The sequence below is a fragment of the Bubalus kerabau genome, chromosome 1, assembly GCF_029407905.1.
Source record: "Bubalus kerabau isolate K-KA32 ecotype Philippines breed swamp buffalo chromosome 1, PCC_UOA_SB_1v2, whole genome shotgun sequence".
Classification (NCBI taxonomy): domain Eukaryota; kingdom Metazoa; phylum Chordata; class Mammalia; order Artiodactyla; family Bovidae; genus Bubalus; species Bubalus kerabau.
In genome coordinates, this window is record NC_073624.1 from 78,564,566 (window position 1) to 78,585,970 (window position 21,405).

At 38.2% G+C, this 21,405-nt stretch overlaps 2 protein-coding genes across 3 annotated transcripts; one reads left to right on the forward strand and one right to left on the reverse strand.

The window, feature by feature from the left end:
- The first annotated feature begins 6 nt into the window (after window positions 1-6).
- On the forward strand, window positions 7-13,413 carry CCT2 (chaperonin containing TCP1 subunit 2). 2 transcript variants are annotated; one of them, XM_055580289.1, is made up of 16 exons: window positions 7-153; window positions 888-962; window positions 1,068-1,133; window positions 1,864-1,975; window positions 2,791-2,867; window positions 2,996-3,108; window positions 3,918-4,120; window positions 5,683-5,783; window positions 6,010-6,137; window positions 6,471-6,574; window positions 9,091-9,210; window positions 9,587-9,715; window positions 9,903-10,006; window positions 10,303-10,402; window positions 11,230-11,371; window positions 13,146-13,413. In XM_055580289.1, the coding sequence occupies exons 1-16, from the start codon at window positions 151-153 to the stop codon at window positions 13,174-13,176; spliced, it is 1,608 nt and encodes a 535-aa protein (XP_055436264.1). In that variant the 5' UTR covers window positions 7-150; the 3' UTR covers window positions 13,177-13,413. The 2 variants fall into 2 exon arrangements, with proteins under 2 accessions (XP_055436264.1, XP_055436274.1); XM_055580299.1 differs by lacking the exon at window positions 7-153 and adding an exon at window positions 600-798.
- A 2,541-nt stretch (window positions 13,414-15,954) lies between these two features.
- On the reverse strand, window positions 15,955-21,151 carry LRRC10 (leucine rich repeat containing 10). Its single transcript, XM_055580351.1, has one exon. The coding sequence runs from the start codon at window positions 19,225-19,227 to the stop codon at window positions 18,304-18,306; it is 924 nt and encodes a 307-aa protein (XP_055436326.1). The 5' UTR covers window positions 19,228-21,151; the 3' UTR covers window positions 15,955-18,303.
- Window positions 21,152-21,405: the final 254 nt, after the last annotated feature.

Below are 21,405 nucleotides of genomic sequence, written 5' to 3' on the forward strand. Positions count from 1 at the left end.
CCCCGTGAGGGCGGTGCCGGGACGTGAAGCGCGCCTGTCGAGGCTCCGCCCCTTGCGGCAGAGCGTGTGGCGTCACTTCCGGCCTCTCGTCCCTCCGGTCGCGGGCGCGAGCTGTGAGGGGATAGCGTGTGTGCCTAACTCCTCGGAACCATGGTGAGTCTCGCCCCATAGTCCCTGCCCGAGACCTGCCGTCCCCCGCCGCCCTCTGCTGTCCCCCGCCGCCCTCTGCTGTCCCCCGCCGTCCGCTGCCCCATCTGTATCCCAGCATCGCTGTGCCTGTACCCTGGGTCCGCTGCACATGGCGCAGGCCGCGGCGTGCGGTCTGCGCCGGGCCCTCGGGTGAGGCCCTCCCTGTGAGCTAGAAGGAAGGGTGGGCCTGAAGGCTGGCATTTGTTCTGACTCGGTCTCTGGATAGGCCCAGAACCTCGAAACCTAGGACTAACCCTAAGCTAAGAAATTTCTAGTGCACCGGGCGGGTCAGCGCGCTGGGCCCCTCCCTCCCTCTCAGGGCGGAGCTTGGAGCGGCCCGAGGGCGGTGATGGAAACGAGGCTGTCGCGTTCCCCCTCCTCCTGGCGGCATCCTTATTTTTAGTTTAAAATCATTTTTGCGGTCTTTGGTCCTGCCATTCTTAGAGTCCGTGTCTTCGGTGTAGAATTTTTTTCGCGGAGCGCTTAAGATATCCAAAAAAGGAATGTCACCTAAGTCGCTCCCTTCGCTTTAAATAAATGACTGCCTAATCATGGAGTGCTTCATTTGTTTAAAAAGGAACATTCTTCTTTAAATTCATGTTCTTTTAGGTATCTACTTCTAAGTCTAGTGAAACTCATCTAAGTATGTATGTTAAAGAATACTGGTATTCAGACTGATGATTGGTTTTCAATTTTAGGCGTCCCTTTCCCTTGCACCTGTTAATATCTTCAAGGCTGGAGCTGATGAAGAGAGAGCAGAGACAGCTCGCCTGGTAAGCCTTTTTCCTCGTTCTTACAAAGATAGAAGAGTGCTTTTTTGTTTGTTTTACGATTTTAAGACTGAAGTTTATTTTGGTCATCTCTGATTTTTATTGCAGTCTTCTTTTATTGGTGCCATTGCTATTGGAGACTTGGTAAAGAGCACGTTGGGACCCAAGGGCATGGTAAGAAAAACAGGGAATTTTAGTATTTTACTGTCGTTTTAGAGCCCTTGGGAATACAAAAACTTGTGGGTGCTTTTTCATATTTAAACCTTAACTGTTAATTATAAAAATTCACACATAGGTACATTCTCCTTACTGAAAATCAAGACCGTACCCCTAGGACTAAGGTCTCCTGATCACTATCCCCAATGCCACTCCCTTCCCCAGTGATAACCACTGATATCCTTTGGATATAAATCTAACGGCTGTCTTTATGTGGATGTACAGGTATCTTATGAATTATAAGATATTAGTTTATATATTCTCCTCATGACGTTGTTTTGTCTCATCAAAGATAGGATTGATGTGTACTTTTTCTGTAGCTTCGGTTTTTTTAGGTTTTTTTTTTCAGTATAACTAGATATACTCCCTCTGCTCTGTCAAATACTCTTCTGCATCTTGCTTATTTTATCATTTGTATTTATTATTGTATTGTGAGGTACACTTAGTTTTTCTCTTACAGTATTCAAACAGCCTTGTTAATGTCTTGCTCTTCTAGTGTCTCTAGGACTGAAGAAGGGTAGGACATCAAGGCTTGCTTCGGGAGTGGGTATATACAGTGAAACAGTTTGGAGTCTGCCATATAACCCTTCAGAGTATTTACACATTAGCAATCTGAGATTACTGATTAATCCATGTATCATTCCAGATGTACTTCCGTCTTAACCTGAAGCAAATATGTTCCTTTTAGGACAAAATACTGTTAAGCAGTGGACGAGATGCATCTCTTATGGTAACCAACGATGGTGCAACTATTTTAAAAAACATTGGTGTGGACAACCCAGCTGCTAAAGTTTTAGTTGGTGAGTCTTAGGATGGCATTTGTTAACATTTGGAAACAGTTTTTAAACAGACTGTGTTGACTGACTGTCCTTTTGATTAATTGATGTCTATTTTTTTATTGATAATTATCATTATTAAAATACAAACGCCTAGATGTGGTACATATACATGATGGAATATTACTCAACCATAAAAAAGAATGAAATAATGCCATTTGCAGCAACATGGATGAACCTAGAGCTTATCAAACTAAGTGAAGTAGGTTAGAGAAGGAAAAATACCATATGATATCATTTATTTGTGGAATATGACAGAAATGAACATATTTATGAAATAAGAACAGACTTAGATACACAGACAAACTTGTGGTTGCCAGGAGGGAAGGGAGAGGTGAAAGAAGGAAGGATTGGGAGTTTGGGATTAGCAGATGCAAACTATATTGTATATGGAATGGATAAACAATAAGGCCCTAATGTATAGCCCAGGGAACTGTATTTAGTATCCTGTGATAAGCTGTAATTGAAAATAATATGAAAAAGAATATATGTACAACTGAATCACTTTGTTGTATAATAAAAATTAACATTTTAAGTCAACTATACTTGAGCAAAATTTTTTAAAGAGTCTTGGAGTGTGATGTACTTACTGATAGTGAAACTACTGTATTTCAGACTGAAGAGTTCCAAAGAATTTGTTAGGTGAGGACACCTAGATAAGTAATATTTAGACTGGTAGTGAGTATGTTTGGAGAATTAGATGAGGTACCAAGAAGTACTAATAATTTAAAAAGCAGAATCACATACAAGTGAGTTATTAACTAGCTTTTTCCTGGTAGATATGTCAAGGGTTCAAGATGATGAAGTTGGTGATGGCACTACATCTGTTACTGTTCTCGCAGCAGAATTGCTAAGGGTAAGAATATCTGAGTAACTTCATCTCGCTGGATATTTTTTCCTACTCTGGTATGAGTGTCATAAGTAATCAGATTCTTTCTTATTACAAATTTGCTATTGACGTGTGTTTCCACTATTTATTAATAGGAAGCAGAATCCTTAATTGCAAAAAAGATTCATCCACAGACCATTATTGCCGGTTGGAGAGAAGCCACAAAGGCAGCAAGACAGGCTCTATTGAATTCTGCAGTCGACCATGGGTTGGTATACCACAGTACTACTGTATTAAACATTTAATATTCTTTTCAAAATGTACGTAGTTCAGGAAGTCTAGAGAGCAGTGGAAAGCACACATGGACATGGTTCTGTTACCTCATCCTGCCTCAACAGCAACCAGAAAAGCCCCACATTACCCACCAGAGGTAGTCACTAAAGTTAAAATTTGGGGTTCTGGCTTTTTGCATATATAATCACAATAAAGTAGTACTATATAGAAGATTTTTTAGCCTCTTTAACCTAGTTGAATAGCAAGCACAATTTTTAGGTGTTGGTGTACTTTATTAATTTTAGTAGAGGTATATGCATTTGATTATGTTACTGCTGTAATTTACTTATCTGTAATTGGAGATTTTGAGTTTTGACAATTTTTTATTTTATAATGTTGTGACAAAGTCGTTACTTAAAAAAGTAGTATAATTTCTGGGTCCTTTGTTTGTTTACCTTACAAGTAGTTCTCTAGAAAAAGATCATTAATTTACAGATCCACTGGCTGTATAACTGTCTCTTTCCCCATGTTCCTGAAATTTTTGTTTGCTTGTGTCTCTGCTTTGGTAGCTTGCCAGTTTGGTGGGGAAAATAGTATTAGTTTGTTTGTATTTCTTGATTACTGATAAGGTTTAATTTTTTTCTGTGACTAAAGAACCCTGACTGGTTGAGGTAACAGTATCTATTGGCAAACACTATTTGGATAAATTTTGGAAAAGTAAAACAAAGTTGATAACTTTGGAGAAGCATTTTAAGACCTGACATGAATTTTTTTCTTGGTTTTTTTTTTTGGTTTGTATTTTAGTTCTGATGAGGTTAAGTTCCGTCAAGATTTAATGAACATTGCAGGAACAACACTATCCTCAAAACTTCTTACTCATCATAAAGACCACTTTACTAAGTTAGCTGTGGAAGCTGTTCTCAGACTAAAAGGCTCTGGTAACCTGGAGGCAATTCATGTCATCAAAAAGCTAGGAGGAAGTCTGGCAGATTCCTATTTAGATGAAGGTATGTATATATTGTATATGGGAAAAGACGTGTTGACTAGATGTTGAAAGCTAAATACTGAGTGAATCCTTGACTTTAAGGGAACAAATCATGTTGCAATGATTTTTGTAATCTTAATCCACTTGTTATATTGACAGTGTACTTGACCTACTCATACTATCCCAGCATTTCTTTGATAACCTCTAGGTTTTAGTTTATACTATGAAGTAAGTTACAGTTTCTAATAAAGAGACTTAGTTTTTTTCTACTTAAAGTCAGCTATTGTCAAATGGTATTTTTTCTAGGATTGAAAGTGTTCTCTAGGAAGGGTCTGGTTAGGTCATGTTGGTTGACATGTTGAAGACACAGTTTCTGGTGTTCTTGAGGAGTGATAAATGTCTTAGTATTTTTATGCTATGTCCTTAATAACAGTATGTTTTTTTCTTACAGTATGTTCACAGTACATTTACTTCACAAAGGGACCTGTAGACAGTGTAGGCATTCTATAGAGAAGGGGGAAAAAAGGAATAATTATGCTTTATAGTTTCTGCTTTACTAGTCAGTAATTTGGAGTGTGGGTTTAGTTGCAGAAATTCATGTTGTCTGTCTTTCACAGGTGTAACAATTCTGAAAATACTCTATAGGTTGAATTTGTAGGCAAGGGCTGTATAGCATTTTTAATAGAGTTTGGTGGTAGAGAAAGAATTAAGGCAAGAACAGTGACCATTGAATGTCTGCTCTGAGCCAGGCATTCTACTGGAATAGTACTCAAAATCTCATTTCTTTATCATGATGTTGATCCATTGAATGAGAATTAAGTTCAGCTGAATAGAGCAGAAAACCCAAGGTGTGATAAATGAGTTAAAAGATAAAAGATGTATCTAAAGGAAGCAATTAAGCACAAGTATATTCAATTCGTATGAATACAGTTAACACAGTATTCAATTCGTATGATCATTTCAGGCCCCTTAGCTACTAATGACATCTCTGCTACGGTTGATTTTCCTGTTTATAGATGAGTAGTTAGGGTTGGAAATTTGGTCCAAGCTTGTATACATAGCCCATAAGCAGCATGAGCATGAGGGGGACAGGTTTGTCTGACTGCTTTCCATGGTGTTTCATGTTAATCACAGCCTCAGTTTTTTAAAAAGTTCAGTAGTCTCTATCTGAATCTTAAGAGCTTGTTTTGTTTTGGTTTTAAGCTAATGAAAGTGGATTAATAACTTTGCATTGCAACTCACACACCTGCAAACATAATATGTATCTGAGATAAAAGATTCAAAAATAACTTTTTTTTAATTAGCTCATTTTTATTGAAGTATATAAGTTGTACCAAAAAAAATGGTCTGTTTACTTTTCATATTTCTACTGTGCCTCATGTTCTCTTTTTTGCATGTTATTTTTTAAATGATCTGCTAAGTTAATTTTTATGGTCACTGGTGTGGAATGCAATTTAGGTTCTAGGAGCTTGATGAATTGGACTAGAAATGGCATTCTTTGAAAGAGTAATTTGATAAAGCATATTACTTTAAAAGATTCATTGATACAGCCTTGAAGTATTTAATAAAATTCTGTTTTAACAGGCTTTCTGTTGGATAAAAAAATTGGTGTAAATCAACCAAAACGAATTGAAAATGCTAAAATTCTTATTGCAAATACTGGTATGGATACAGACAAAATTAAGGTACATTAACTACATTTCCTGGATTTCTGATTGTTCGCTGCTGTAAACTTGGGTTGGGAATCAGTTGTACTTGGTATATATATATATATATATATATGAGTGTATTTATATTGTATGTGTGTGTTCACAGTGCACACGGTTTTGTTGTATTTACATTAAAAAGTTTTAAGTATGCTGTGAAACTTAAGGAAAGTGATGCTATTTTTTATGCTTCCCTTTGTTTTAGATATTTGGTTCCCGGGTGAGAGTTGATTCTACAGCAAAGGTTGCTGAAATAGAACACGCAGAAAAGGAAAAAATGAAGGAGAAAGTTGAACGTATTCTTAAGCATGGGATAAATTGCTTTATTAACAGGTCTGTTTGTATTTGTGCTAACAATATAATGATCCAAGAAAGGGCCTTGTTTTTCTGGAATGATTTAGGAAAATTCTTACAGAGTTTAGTTGTTCGTTATTTAGGAAGTGGTTTTTTCCCCAAAATATAAATAAGATGGTACAGCAAGGCATTTGCCTTACTAAATCATTTAATATGCTTTATGAAACCTTTTCTCTATCAATGATAGCAGTTTTCTGATTTGCATTTCTTTGCTGGCGAGGTAAAAATGTTTTCATGTTTTTCTTAGTCTAATGTATTTTATATTGTGAAGTAACAATTTTGAACAATGTTTTTTCATATTTTTATTTATAGGCAACTAATTTATAATTATCCTGAACAACTCTTTGGTGCTGCTGGTGTTATGGCTATTGAGCATGCAGATTTTGCAGGCGTGGAACGCCTCGCTCTTGTCACAGGTATGGAAAAAATACATTAACTTCTAACAAATAGTCACTCTTGGATTTATTGAGAATTAGTGTATGTAACTCATTTCTAAAAGTAAAAAGAAAGTACTTCGTACCTGAAAAGGTTACCTTAAGGTGCCTAGAATCTAAACAGCTATTCGGAATCTTTGATATCTTTAGTCACATTCATTTTTAACATATCAAATGCCAGCTTCACTGTAGGTTTAGATTTATTTTTGCTGTGTTGTTTTAAAGGTACTGTATCTTTTTCTCACAAACACGCAGGACCACTGTTCTAAACATAGTCTAAATAAACTGAAGCTTAAAAAAAGGAGTCTTGAGTTTTACTTAGTTTATTCATTTAATTCTAGTGCTGAGTGAGTAGTATTCACTTTGTGCCTGGTGTGGTACTCTCTGTTCACTCTATGTGCCTGGTGAATAGTACTCTGTTGAACATTTAACTATATGCCAGACAGTGGGTCAAATACTTAAACATTGTTTTTGTTAATTTTTTAAAATTTATGAAAGTAATAAATGTTGAATAAGTGTGAAACAGTCCAGGAGTGTATGATGAAAAGTTGGTTTACTCCAGTATCGTTCAATACAGGTATGGGTTTTATAGTCACAGTGTAGACTAAAAAGTGCATTTACAGATATGTCTACATCAAAATGACATACAGTGCAGTTATTCACTTTTTTAGTGGTGGTAACTGCTAAGTAGCCCTTGAAAACTAAGTATAACAACATTTATCCTGTTTCAAGAGCTTGACAATGTATAGGTTGAAAAGTTGGTTTGTGATCTGGCAGTGAGAATTCCAAGAATGGGGTTTAGATGTAAAGCCACTAGGAATACCACATTCAGTTTGGAACTGCTATTTGTATTAGACGAAATTATACTAAGTAGATGGTAGGATTGGACTTATTTCAAAATAACGTCTTAAGCCATTTTCAATAATTTGAGAAGCATAGTCTTCTGACCTAAAAAGAAACATTTTACTTGGAGGTGGGTTTACTTCCTTTAGAAGTTATTGCATATTTGATACTTAAGGTGATAAATCTTATGATGTTCATATTTAATTACTTCCTTAATGCAACAAAATTAAAGATATAAGAAATGTGAATGATAGCACATTCATAGTATAAGTTATTATCACAAGGACTTTGATAATGTGAAATTGCCACATACATTCAGAAGATTTACTGCTTCAAGCACACCAGCTGTTTGGCTGTGAAGTAGACTCCATGGTGGCTCCCATCCTTAGTAAACTCATCTGTTGTCAAGATGTGTGAAATTGGGTCTTACATATGGTCTTTAAATATTTTTTAAGCAGGTGTACATGAGTGAGTTAGTGTAGGATCAGCGAAAATTCTCAAAAGCCAAATTGGTCTCAGTTGGGGCATATGATATCCCAAACATCTATTGTGTCTCACGCCTAGAACCCAGAGCTGTCTCTGGAATTTGCCAACCAAAAATAGGAGCTTCAGCTATACGAGTGAGTATAAATTAGTAGAGTTGGGAAGACCAGAGTCCTTTTTATAAAGTTAATTGTACAGTAGAAATAAAGCATGAATTATTTAGCCAATTTATCGGTAAGGTGTAGGAAAAGGGGTTGGGTTGATGATTGAGGGTATCTTATTAAGAGAGTAGAGAGCTAGAGAAAAGTGTTTTGTTTGATTTATTTTATTGGCTACCTCACGCAGCAAGTGAAATCTTAGTTCCCAGACCGTGAATTGAACCCATGCCCCCTTAAGTGGAAGCACAGAGTCTTCATCACTGGATCACCAGGGAAGTCTGAGAAAAGGATTTTAAAATGGAAACCTAACTTTATCTTAATTAAGAACCAGGAAAGGAAATGTTTATAGCATGGAAGGTGAAGGGAAGATAGGAATAAAGGGAAGACCTAAGGAAGAAAATGAATTTGCTTTTTTGCCTTCTCATTAAGTTTGCTCTGGGAAATCCTCAGTATACATTTCCCTCTTCTCTAGGCCTTATATTACAGGAGCTTTCTGACACTTCAGTTATTGTAATAATTCAAAGATACCAAGTGCTCACTATTTGAAGCAGTTCCTAATATCAGTGCACCTGTTGATATAATAAGATTAGCCAAATATTTTCATGTTTGGTGATACTAGATCATAGAATACTAGTCTTCTAGACTGAATTCAGAAGAAAGTCTGAATATGTTGATAAATTCAGCCTTAAAGGTAAATGTCAAAATCTCAGTTAAGGTGGAATTATATAACATGCATAGAGGAAGCCAGATTGCTTGTATTTGAATTTCAGTTTCATATTTGTTTGAACTGTGTAACTTTAGATGAAAACGAAACATTTCCTTGCCTCAGTTTTACCATTTCTAAATGGAGTGATAAATGAAGCCTGTCTTCTTAATAATTTAGTTTGTATAAAGTGCTTCAGAGTGCTTGGTATATAGTAAGCAGTCAATATGTTTTCTGTTCATTTTTGCTTGTAAGAAAGCGGAAATTTCAAACCTATTGTGCATTTAATTAATGAATATTTTTGTTCATAGGTGGTGAAATTGCCTCTACCTTTGATCATCCAGAACTAGTGAAGCTTGGAAGTTGCAAACTTATTGAGGAGGTCATGATTGGAGAAGACAAACTCATTCACTTTTCCGGGGTAGCCCTTGGTGAGTGCTTATGTAGATTCTGGTTTAGGTTCCTAAACCTTTTGTTTAGGCTCTGTTGAAGTGAAAGGAACAGTTACTACAGTTACTAGAATAGAATATGTCTTAATTCTTAAAAAACATGGTGTATGCTAATTTCAGTCTCTTGAGGGCAGCCTGTTAACCTTGTCTTTGTGAGCAATGCATATTCAATATAATTGTTTCAGATAATTTAGAACTGCTAGGAATGTGGATTGTTAGCAAGGAGAATGTGCAGCAATAAAAGACATATCAGCTTTCAAAACCACATAATATAACCTAAATAATAGAAGGCAAATTTTTATGTTTTACAACTTGAGTTCATTGTGACATGAGAACATTATTTTCTTTTTAATTTTAGGTGAGGCTTGCACCATTGTTCTGCGTGGTGCCACTCAGCAAATTTTAGATGAAGCAGAAAGATCTTTGCATGATGCTCTTTGTGTTCTTGCCCAGACTGTGAAAGATTCTAGAACAGTTTATGGAGGAGGTAAGCATTTGAAAAATATTGAACATGTTTTATTTATTGAAGTGTAGTAGTGGCTTTTGACTTTTAATGCTTCTTACTTTGTATTGCCTGTGCACTTAATTTTTAATAGATCTTAAAGGAAGTCTTATTTAGTGTCTTGGAGGCAACTGAGTGTAATGATTTATGTTCTTGGAATTTTAATCTGTAGGCTGTTCTGAGATGCTGATGGCTCATGCCGTGACACAGCTTGCCAGTAGAACACCAGGCAAAGAAGCTGTTGCAATGGAGTCTTACGCTAAAGCACTGAGAATGGTAAGTTAATGAAAAAGGGAGCCCTGAATTTAAATTTTGTAGGTATTGATGGTTTTTAAATGAATACATTCTTTTATCTTGGACAGAAAATGTTTCCTTTCTTGGCTTTAAGAAAAGAATAGTTCACACTGCCTAAGTTTGATTTTGGAGTTTATAAACCTCTTCATGAGCAGTAATTAAGAGGAAACAGATTTTACATTATTTCTAAATGTACAGTTTTAGAAAGCTTTTCTTCTAGTTGGTAAATGAACTCTGTTGGTAGAGTAGATAGTTACCATGTCCTCTTCACTTTGTAGTTGCCAACCATCATAGCTGACAATGCGGGCTATGACAGTGCAGACCTGGTGGCACAGCTCCGAGCTGCCCATAGTGAAGGCAAAACAACTGCTGGACTGGGTAAGAAAGTGATTGGGATCTTGTGGGGGTTCTTAAGAGTAGCTCTTTACCAAGTTCTTTTTTTTTAATGTGAATTTTCATAACAACCATGTAAAAGATTCCTGTGACCCTTGCCTTCATAACCATTACGTTGTTATTTAGTTGCTATGTTGTATCTGACTCTTTTTGACCCTATGGACTGTAGCTCATTAGGCTCCTCTGTCCATGGGATTTCCTAGGCAAGAAGACTGGAGTGGGTTGCCATTCTCTTCTCCAGGGGATCTTCCAACCCATGGATCAAACCCATGTCTCCTGCATTGGCAGGCAAATTCTTTACTACTGAGCCACCAGGGGGAAAGTGGCCTAAAAAAGACTTACTTCAGATTGAAAATTTTCCCAATTAAATGGTCTAGGACATAAAAGGAATATTTTTAAGGGTAGTTAATCCTGTCACTGGACAAAAGAGAGTTAATGAATAATGATCTTACAGAAGATGAAGGGAGAGTCTAATAAGAAAAATAGATGATTTAAATTCTCCTTCAGTTCTTTAGATTCCATGGTGTAGTCAGTGATGAACAAATTTTCTTCAGTTTTATAGGTGATGTGTTGCATATAAATTTTCTATTATTTGACAGTTACCCTTCATTAATACAGATAATCAGTAGTTGATCTTTTAATTTTAAAAGGTTTTCCTTGAGTGATAATCTGATGAGAATACTCTAATTAAGTTGGCTTTGTAATTTTATTTTTTTTACAAGTCAGGTTTAATTTTATTAATGTGTTCCATTATTAGATATGTTTTGATATTTCAGTTAAGACTAGTTGTTTATCTAGTGAATATTTCTCAGATATGAAGGAAGGTACCATTGGAGATATGTCGATACTGGGTATAACAGAAAGTTTCCAGGTGAAGCGACAAGTTCTTTTAAGTGCAGCTGAAGCAGCAGAGGTGATTCTGCGTGTGGACAACATCATCAAGGCAGCACCAAGGTATTGTAACACTTTAAAAACCATCTCTTAGGAAAAATTAACAAGGAAACAACAGCTGTATTTTTGTTAATTGTAGTTGATGGTAAGTGGAGCCATTTTGTCTAGATAGCAGTATTTTGCCAGTTACTTAAAATACATGATCACAACTCTTAGATTTAAACCAGAAAAGCTTAGTGGGGAGAAGGATATGGGTAACACAGGGTAGCCCTCAAGATTGAAAGGGCACAAAAGAGCAGGCTTCAGAAAGTCTAAAACCAGAGAGCATATAGGTAGGGAGGTAGTAGTAAGAAATGATGTCTGTTTACCAGGATGAGTTGGCTCCAGTCATTTTATGTCTGGGTATACTTGTGTGTGTGTGTATGTATATATATATATATATGTGTGTGTATATATATATATATATATATATATATATATATATATATTCTTCAGCACATAATGTGCAGAGTTCCTTACATGTTCCTATTCCAGTTCAGTCTGACTGGAATGTGTCCTATTCCAGTTCATGTCTGACTCTTTGCGACCCCATGGACTGCAGCATGCCAGGCTTCCCTGTCCATCACCAACTCCTGGAGCTTGCTCAAACTCATGTCCATCGAGTTGGTGATGCCGTCCAACCATCTTTTCCTCTGTCGTCCCCTTCTGGCTTCAGTCTTTCCCAGCATCAGGGTCTTTTTCGATGAGTCAGTTCTTCACGTCACGTGGCCAAAGTATTGGAGTTTCAGCTTCAGCATCAGTCCTTCCAAAGAAATCCCAGGGCTGATCTCCTTCAGAATGGACTGGTTGGATCTCCTTGCAGTCCAAGGGACTCTCAAGAGTCTTCACCAACACCACAGTTCAAAAGCATCAATTCTTCGGTGCTCAGCCTTCTTCACAGTCCAACTCTCACATCCATACATGACCACAAAAATATTAGACAGTCTGAGTAATTTGCAGTAAAGAAATACGAATTTTTTAAAACTTGGTTGTGCTTCCCAAACATACTGGACTGTGGATTTCTCTTCATACTCATTATTAATCTCCAGGGAGTGTTTTGTGACAGATGCTTTGACAACTTTTTCTTTATTGACATCCTTTGGTCATACTCCCGTAAGTTGGAGGGTTTATCTCTATATGATCCTAATATGTTTTAGTCTGGATCTGTTTTTATGCTTTTTCGCTTCTCTTAACTGTTGTGCTTGCCTCATGAAGCAGTGTTTCACAGTCATGAAGTAAAAAAATTTCACTAGTACCTCTACCATGCCCCCTTCCTGATTCACTGTATGGTTACCAGAGAATAAAAATTTAACATTAAAGATGTGGGAGGTACTGTTGACATACTTGAGTGAATTACCTAAGTCCATCACCAACTTTTTGTTTTCATTCATTTAGAATAGTGACCCAGAAGTTTTAATTTAGAAACCCCAAAGACTTGTCATTTTACAACTTCTGACTGAGAGAACCATCTTTGACTCATTTTGTAAAATTAACTAGCATAAGCTAAAAACATGAACTAACCATTTTCTAGAAAGTATATATTTGGTAAGTAGGTTGTTTGGGTGAGAAGCTGAGAACTGCTGAGTACCTACCTGCAACCTGCACACTGCAGATTTTTCCTGTTCTCTTAACAATACAATAATTAAGGGATGTTAACTGTGAGATAGAAACATCCTTTTTACACATTTAAAATTGGTTTTAATAAAAGTAGTACTCTAGCTGCGTTTGTATTTAATATAGACCTTCAGTTACAGTCATGCTTTTCATTTTCACTATTGCCCTATTTTAATTCTTACAGGAAGCGTGTCCCTGATCACCACCCCTGTTAAGCATTCCCGTATGCTGTTGAGCTCTGGACCAGTTCATAGTAAAGTTGTGTTTGAAAGACTTTGACTTCCTGAAAGAAGAATATAGAATTGAAGTTTATCTGTGGCTGTTATGTCCTTAAATTTGGACATTTAACTGACCTTCTATTTTAACATGGGTCTAATTTATTTGCTGTTTCATTTCTATAAAATTCAGTTGATTTAAGAGTTCATTCCTCATACTGTGCATCAAAATAAAAATTTGAACAATTACTTAGTTCTTAACTGACTTAGTGATTTGTACCTGATTTACTCTAAATGGGAGTGAATGATTATATTTGGAGTGTAGAGTTGTTCTAGTTTAATTAATGATTGATATTACATATTTATGAAAAAATTATTTTGATTAATGTAAGGCCAAGTGAGATATTATAAACTTTATCATTTGATTCTTAATCATACATTTTCCAGTTGACCATTTTGTTTTGTGAAAGAAACATATCTTAATTTTGTGTAGTCTACATACTCTCTCAAACACAGGAAAAAATTTATGGTGGTTTCTGTTACTTCAAGTGTGAAAGAGTTACATTTTAAATGTTGGCTGCTGCAAGCTTCTTCAAATTACATCTGGTAATTTTATAGGGCGTGGATATGGTTAGCATATCCATATGTCAGCATTGTTGATTGTTTTGCTAGGGTTTCTTGGGTTTTTTTTTTTTTTTTTTGGTAAATGCATTCTAGATAGATTGTAAGTACGTGCAGAATTTGATGGTTTAAAGGTGAATTTAGATTTGGAGGTTAATTCAGCAAAGTGTGCAAGAAATGAAACAAGAGCCCAGTAGTAGTCTTACATTGGGTACCTCTGCTAGAATTCTGGAGAGATGTTTTACTCACATAGAGGATCAAAAGGGTTTTCAGAGAAATACTGATAAACCAGCCTGTTTTGTTCTTGTCCAAAAATTTGTCTCAGCATTTTAGCACTACTTTGTAGAAGCTATTACAACTGGAAAATTTTGGTTTTTATTGTGATACTAACTTATGTCCTCCAAAATTCACATAAAGGAGACACTTCTGAGATCATCAAAGAGATTTACACAGGTTTTTACTTTTTTCACTTTTAGAAACAATAATACATTTGCTGTGTCATTTTTAAAATACTTTGTCACACATCATAACATCATTTTTCATCCCACAACTCAGATAGGTGAAGCAGTTGAGCATATCATGGCCTAGAAAACGTGCAGAGGTTTCTATGCAAGAGGTAGGTGGATAAACATATATCCTGAGGGACCAGGTAGCTTGGAGTAGGATTTTAATCTACACTGTATTTGGGCTTATTTTTTCCAAAGTTCCTAAAAAGACAGTAAGTGTTAAGAGGTAGAAATATAAGAGCTTAATTGTATATTCAAGAATACACCCATGTTTCTTTCCCTCTTTGATTCATATCCTTTGAAGACCTTACAGATTTTTTCATCATTGGCCTAGACTATCCCAAGTTCATGAATTAATGAAGTTTTTAAGTTTCAGAGGTAAAGTACCAACTTAGGCCCCTCTAATTCCTGTAAGAGTTTTAGGATAGAGTTTCTTTTAACTCAGAAACAGTTATGGAAACAATTTTTCAGTTTTCACAAGACTTTTGTGACATGGAGAGTTTTGGAATGTATGTTAAAACTAACTGCATAGAAATTAAGTGCTTAGGATTTTAAAGTCCATTTTAGTAGCCTTCTGTTTTTCTTTGAAGAAGAATAATATTTGTGCTGGGTATTTTACTCAAGTCAGAATCCATTCTTTGCCTGCTTGGAGGCCATGGGGCTTATTACCCTTGCTGGCTGCCTTATAATTCCCTGTAGTCTGGTCTTATATCGCCTAATTCAGGAGGCACTGGTGGGGAACGGGAGTTGGTATTTTCTTCCTGTTTTTGCTCTTTTTCTCTGGAATTGGTTGCAACCCTGGAGACCTGCCACTAGATAGCTTACTGGGAAGCTCCTCTTTTCGTGGCTCTCAGCTCTTCCTGCATTTTGGTAACATATCTGTTCCCTGTTCATTGGGCCATATGGGTGGGGACAGCTGCTGCTGTTACTTAATGCTGAATACAATTACTTGTGTTACCCTAACATGCATTTTCTTGTCAGGACTCTGAGGCATAAAAGTCAATAGAATACTTTGTATAAAATCCTTTACTGAAGTCTGCCTTGTTTTGTGCGTACTCTAGTGTTTTAGAACACCGTTAAAACAGAAATGTAAAGAGCACTTCACCTTTTAATCATAGTAGTATTATAGAACATTTTTTGATTCTCTATGAATAAAGATTTCACATTTTAAAAATTTGAGCAGTACATAACACCTTTCAAAGAGGTGTTGACAAAACTATATGAATTAACTTACCCAGGACCCTGAGGATAGTGCTTTGTAAGTGTCTGTGTGTTTCCCTGTCCTGTGGCCTAGGTGCGTGGCAAAATCTCCAAAATTCAGTGATAGAACTACCGAGCACTGTGGGTTCAAAGCCAGGTATCACCTGCTTCGTGTTCTCAGAAGTGGACGGACCAGAATGGAGGGGAAAGCACCCTTTAAAATAGCATTAGTATTCTTTCTAAGGTCGTGAGATTACAAGGGGTATGTGTGTGTATTTTTTTTTTTTACAGTAACAAAAGCCAGTAAATTGTCTAGCAGACACATACCCATGTCTTCAGTCTCATGTCTTTTGCTCTCATGATAGGAATGGGATTAGTGCCAAGGGAAAGTCTCGCATTTTCATGTATTTTAATGATTTTGCAAATTATAGAATAACAGAGAGCAGGGTATATTCATGTAGAATCTTAAAAAAATGAATCCTTGGTAATTATACCTGTGTTTTCCTATGTAGGTAAAGCAGAAGTGTTTGATCACATTGCAGTAGTATTTCTTACATTCAAGACCAGAGATACTATTCGTTGAAAATTTACTGAGAAAGTTTTTTTTGTTGTTGTTTTGCTATTTATGGTTTATTCCTTTAAACACGGAGTTACACTGGTTGTAGGGTAAAAGTGTCGAGCAGCCATGATATGACAGTAAAACAGCATATTAAGTAAACATTAGCCATAACCTGCCACACACTGTTCAGTGTACTTCACACACAGTAATTTGTTTAAACTTGACAGTGCCCCAAGAGGCAGAAACTTACATTTTACTGACTAGAAAACAGGCCCACAGAAAAGTAAGTGACCAGTAAAGGACCAGAGTAGGATTTGATCTCAGGTAGTTTGAAGGGACGTGCTCTTAACCATATTACAACTTGTGGCTTCCTTATTAGGAGGGGGAGTGAGTGAGTGAGTGAAAGTCTCTCAGTCATGTCTGACACTCTGCGACCCTATGGGCCATACAGTCCGTGAAATTCTCCAGGTCAGAATACTGGAGTGGGTATCCTTTCCCTTCTCCATGGGATCTTCCAACCCAGGGATTGAACCCAGATCTCACATTGCAGGCAGATTCTTGATGTCTGAGCCACCAGGGAAGCCCCTAGGAGGGGGTAGAGAAGGTCAAAAGAAAGTCATAGCTATTATTAAGGATGAGCTGTGATGCCGCTCAGAAGGCAGTCTTCTGGCAGAACATTTCTAGTATCAGCTGAGTATAGTTTAATGGCAGTCATTAGGAATGAGTAAATAGACTAAATTCTAGCTTTCTGGTAGAAATCTGGACTCATTGCTAAAGGGGTTAAGTATTTGACAGTTTAGTGATTAAAAGGATGCTTTGGCCATCTAATGAATGGGTTGCAGATACTCTACAGACTGGAAGGTGGTGATAGGAAGAGATTATGTGAAACCATGAAACTTCCTCAGGTTTAGCAAGAAATATTTGTGGAAGGAAAACAGGAAAATAGTCTTCTGTGTAATGTCGTCTTAGAACTGAACTTTGCTGGGTTAAGATGCTTTTATGGAGAGCGTACTTTCTAAAAGCTAACATTTTCAATGTTTTAGTTAAGATGACACTTTCCTGAAAGAGTTCAAGGACAAAAGGGATTGTGTTATTAAACTACCCATTGACAGCAGTTTCTGTAAAGTTGACATATTCATGGGGAGAATAAAAGGTCATAATTAACATATTAATACTTCAAAGAAATAGCAGCTTGAATACCTAGGTTTATACATGGACCACCAAAAGATTCTATACAAAAACAAATCAGGGAAGGCAGAGAGGCTGAGGCTGAAGAGGCAGACATTTCCTATATGTACACTACAACCTGTAATTCCAATTTCCAAATGCTTATTTCAAGCTAACAGATTTTTCACAACTTTTTACCTAATATGATTCTGGAAATGCAGTCCCTGCATGCAAAAGGATTTAATTCAACCCTGGTTCATTACTGTTAAGTAAACAGTAGGATTCTGTTCCACTGAGGCAACCAGTTACACCTTGGCTTGATTTTAATGAGACCACCCTGCCAAAGAGGTTCTATTTTCTAGATGACTTTCAGCCAGTGACAGTAAACAGGTGGGAGTGGACCTTTGGTCAAATCTTTACAAGAAAAATGAGTGAAATCAGCATGAACCACAGTCAAGTTCAAAGTGACAGCTGGACTCCACCAGGAGGCATTCTCCAGCAGGGGTGTCAGCAGCCACTGAATTGCAGGGGAAAAGCTTCATCTCCAGCCTTTGCAACAGTAAAGAGTTTCTGTGAATCTGACTAGGTAGGCATGTCGTTTTTAAGTAACCTGAATATTTTAACATGAATATTTTCATGCCATTTATGGTCATTCATAGTATGAAAATACACCCAGCAGAGGACTGGAGACAGGCCACCTAAATTGTTAGATGAGTCCTGTAACTTAGACCTGATTTGAGAAGCGCATGAGCCTCACGACCAGCCAGTTCTAGAGACTTGGGGAGGCCAGAGTGTCCCAGCCTTTCTTTCCGGTGTTTGAAAATACCTGTTTGGAGAGGCTGATTTTCTTGCAAAGAAGTTGTCATGCTACCTATAGCACACAGTTCCCTTTGGGAGAGATGTTCTTGTCCAAGAGTATTTTCTTCTTGTGGGTTAGACATTCCATCTGATGCTGTTCCATTTGCCGCTGGCAGAGATTCCCCACATGGCCCAGAGCAGTTCTCTGCACTCGAATGGAGCGATCTCCAGAAGATGCTGGAGTTGTCCTTGGCTTTGACCTGCAACTGAAACTTCTCAGGAGTTGGTAGGAGGAAGTGGAAGAGGCAAGGCAGGTAGCTGCGCCTCCTGGCTTTCCTCCCTGGCCAACGCATAGCGTCTGGCTTTTCTAGGGTCAGGCTCTGGGGTCTCCTCTGCCCATCTTCCCACTCGACGCACCCCTTTGGCCACCTTGGGTGCATTCCTGCAAGGATTGTGGTCATAGATGACCAGCTTCAGGCTTGACAGGTGGGCCAGGCTGGGGAAGTAGCGGATGCTGTTCCGATCCACATCGATTACCTCCAGGAAAGGCATGTGAAGCAGCACAGGGGGGAAGTCTGTCAGCAGGTTACCCGAGAGCCAGATGGTCCTCAGCTCCCGGAGGCGCTGGAGCTGGCCTGGCAGCAGACGCAGGGCGTTGGAGCCAGCGTGCAACGTCTTAAGGAGACTCAGCTCACAGACCACCTCCGGCAACTTGGTGAGATAATTGGCCTCGACCCACAGGGTCCGGAGGTTCTGGAGCAGGCTCAGCTCCCTGGGGAGGTCACAGAGTTTGTTGTTGCCCAGGTAGAGGATGCAGAGCTGTTTCAAGGTACACACCACCTGTGGCAGAGCCTTGAAGTTGTTGAAATCAAGGGCCAGAATCTGCAGGTTCTGCAGCTGGCCCAGCTCTGGAGGCAGGCTGTTGAGGCGGTTGTCGCTCAGGTAGAGCTTGACCAGCTCCTGGAAGGAGCACACATGCACTGGGAAGCGGTGTAGCTGGCTCCCACTCAGATCCACCATCCTGTCCAGCGGCATCTCCCGGAGGTCTCTGGCCACGTAGTTCTGGCAGCGGTCAGCAGGGATGAAGGCCACGAAGGCTCTGATGGTGTTCCCCATGGCAAGCCGCAGCCCACCAACCGCGGGGCTGCTGCTTCTGCTCTGAGGCCTGTCTTCCCCCTCATTATAACCTGGGGATTGCATGACAAAAGCCAGTCACTTCAACAGAGAAAAGTGCTCCTGATAGCAACTTGAGTGTCCGGTGACAGCCAGGGTCCTGGAGGCGGGGTCTCACACACTTGCTTTCCATTGTCTAAACCCCAATCCTCTTTACGTTTGTTGTTTGTTTCAAACTGAAAATAGCTTCACTGTTTTTTCTAATGATAAAACATTGGGACATTACATAAAGGTGTAAAAGAAGAAAGTAAAAACACCCAGTCACACCCACCAGAGATAAATACTGTAAACATTTTAGCAGATGTCCTCCAGCTTTCTTGCTATAAGTAATCAATTTGTTTTAAAAAATTTCATATACTATTTAGGAGTCATTTTTTATCATAAAATATGGACATATTTTTATGTTTGCAGGTATCCATGCAATTATTTTAAACACCTGTAAATCATTCCATTATGTGGATGCACTGTTATTAAAACAAGTTTGTTGGGCATCTTGGTTGCTTACAATGTGTCACTATTATATATATATATCCTTGTACATACAGTGTGAGCAGTTATCCACTAATTTCTTTAGGAAATGCCCTTAGAAGTGTCACTGGGTCAAAGATACGTATCCTTTAAAGGCTCTTCATTGGTGTATCTGGACTGGTGTATACACTCCACAAGTGTCCATTTTCTTATTCTTCTTTCTTTGTTGTCCAGTTGCTGTGTTGTGTCTGACTCTTTTGTGTTACTTTATGGACTATAGCACATCAGGCTCCTCTGTCCATGGGATTTCCCAGGTAAGAATACTGGAGTGGGTTGCCATAGTTTGCCACACTTAAACAATTTATCTTTGACAAAAGACAAGTAGAAAAACAGCAGAAAGAGAAGAACCAGCCTTCTAAAGCTTAAATAAACGAGGATGTATTCCAGCAGTGCACCTGTATCTGATGTGGCTCATCAAAGGTTTGAGCTTCCTTCCATCGAATGAAGTTGTGGGAAATAGTTGTCCACTTGGGACATTTCCTAGCACTAGTCTAGGGCAGTTAGGCTAATTTTGGCCAATGGAATGACCAGAAGTGATATATTTCTAGGCCTGGTTTATTTAAAACAAACCTCGGCTTTCTCCGTACTCTTTCTGCATCTAACACCCAGGGTGACCCTAGAAGCCACCAAGTATGTGGGGTTCATACGTTAAAGTTCTGGGTGTCCTGGATCTCTGCCTCCCGCATACACTTCCACCAGTGGATTTAGGTAAATGAGAAATTTTCAATTATCTTAGGGCATCAAGAGCTAGGGGCTTATCTCTTACATTATCCTAATGAATAGAGCAATCTATAAATCTATATATACTGATGTGCAAAGATATTTAGGATAAATAAAGGCAAAAAAAACTTAAGTTTTTTTTTTTTTAACCATCCCATCTGCCAAAAAATATGCATATATTCTTGCTTATGCACAAAAGTATCTGTAAGACATAACAGTGATTACCTCTAGGGAATCTGAAGGTTTGGGGTGATAGGAATGCTGACTCTTCCATTTACACCCTCTTGTACTGTTTGATTTTTTAAAAACTACATACATCTACTACTTCCAAAAACTGTATTCCAAAAGAAATGGATTGCTTCCATTTCCAAAAGAAATTAGTTGTTTCCATTTATAAGAGCCTTCTTGCTCTCTATAGAGTGTTAGGGTTTGTGGGAAGACCTGACACACCATTTAACTTCCTCCATGGGCTTCCCGGCTGGCTCAGTGATAAAGAATCCACCTGCCAATTCAGGAGATGTGGGTTCAATTCCTGGGTTGGGAAGATCTGCTGGAGAAGAAAATGGCTACCCACTCCAATATACTTGTCTGGGAAATCCCATAGACAGAGGAGCCTGATGAGCTACAGTCCATGGGGTTGCAAAAGAGTTGAACATGACTTCATGACTAAACAACAGCAACAACAAATGCCTTTCCTGCTAAATTGCTTATAACAGACTAAACTGAGCAATAGAGGAACATCCCATGGGAATGGCCATTCTACAGAGCTATTTGGTGATGTAGCATCACTACTCACCTTCTTTCTTCTCAGTCGTGACTAAAGCCGGTGTCCTTGGACTCTACACATTGAATGTTAAGAGCGATTATCTTAAGCTCTCTCCTTGCTTTGATGACTTGTCCTGTAATAACTAGCCTCTCAACAGGTACTGTGCTTTGGCTCTATATTTAGCATGGTCA

Excerpts from the sequence above, each read along its gene's own strand:
- CCT2 (XM_055580289.1), top strand. Across the intron at positions 6,138-6,470 it reads ATAAATTGCTTTATTAACAG|GCAACTAATTTATAATTATC; the intron begins GTCTGTTTGTAT and ends TTTTATTTATAG. Across the intron at positions 10,403-11,229 it reads CAAAACAACTGCTGGACTGG|ATATGAAGGAAGGTACCATT; the intron begins GTAAGAAAGTGA and ends AATATTTCTCAG.
- LRRC10 (XM_055580351.1), bottom strand. The coding sequence starts at position 19,227 with ATGCAATCCCCAGGTTATAATGAGGGGGAAGACAGGCCTCAGAGCAGA.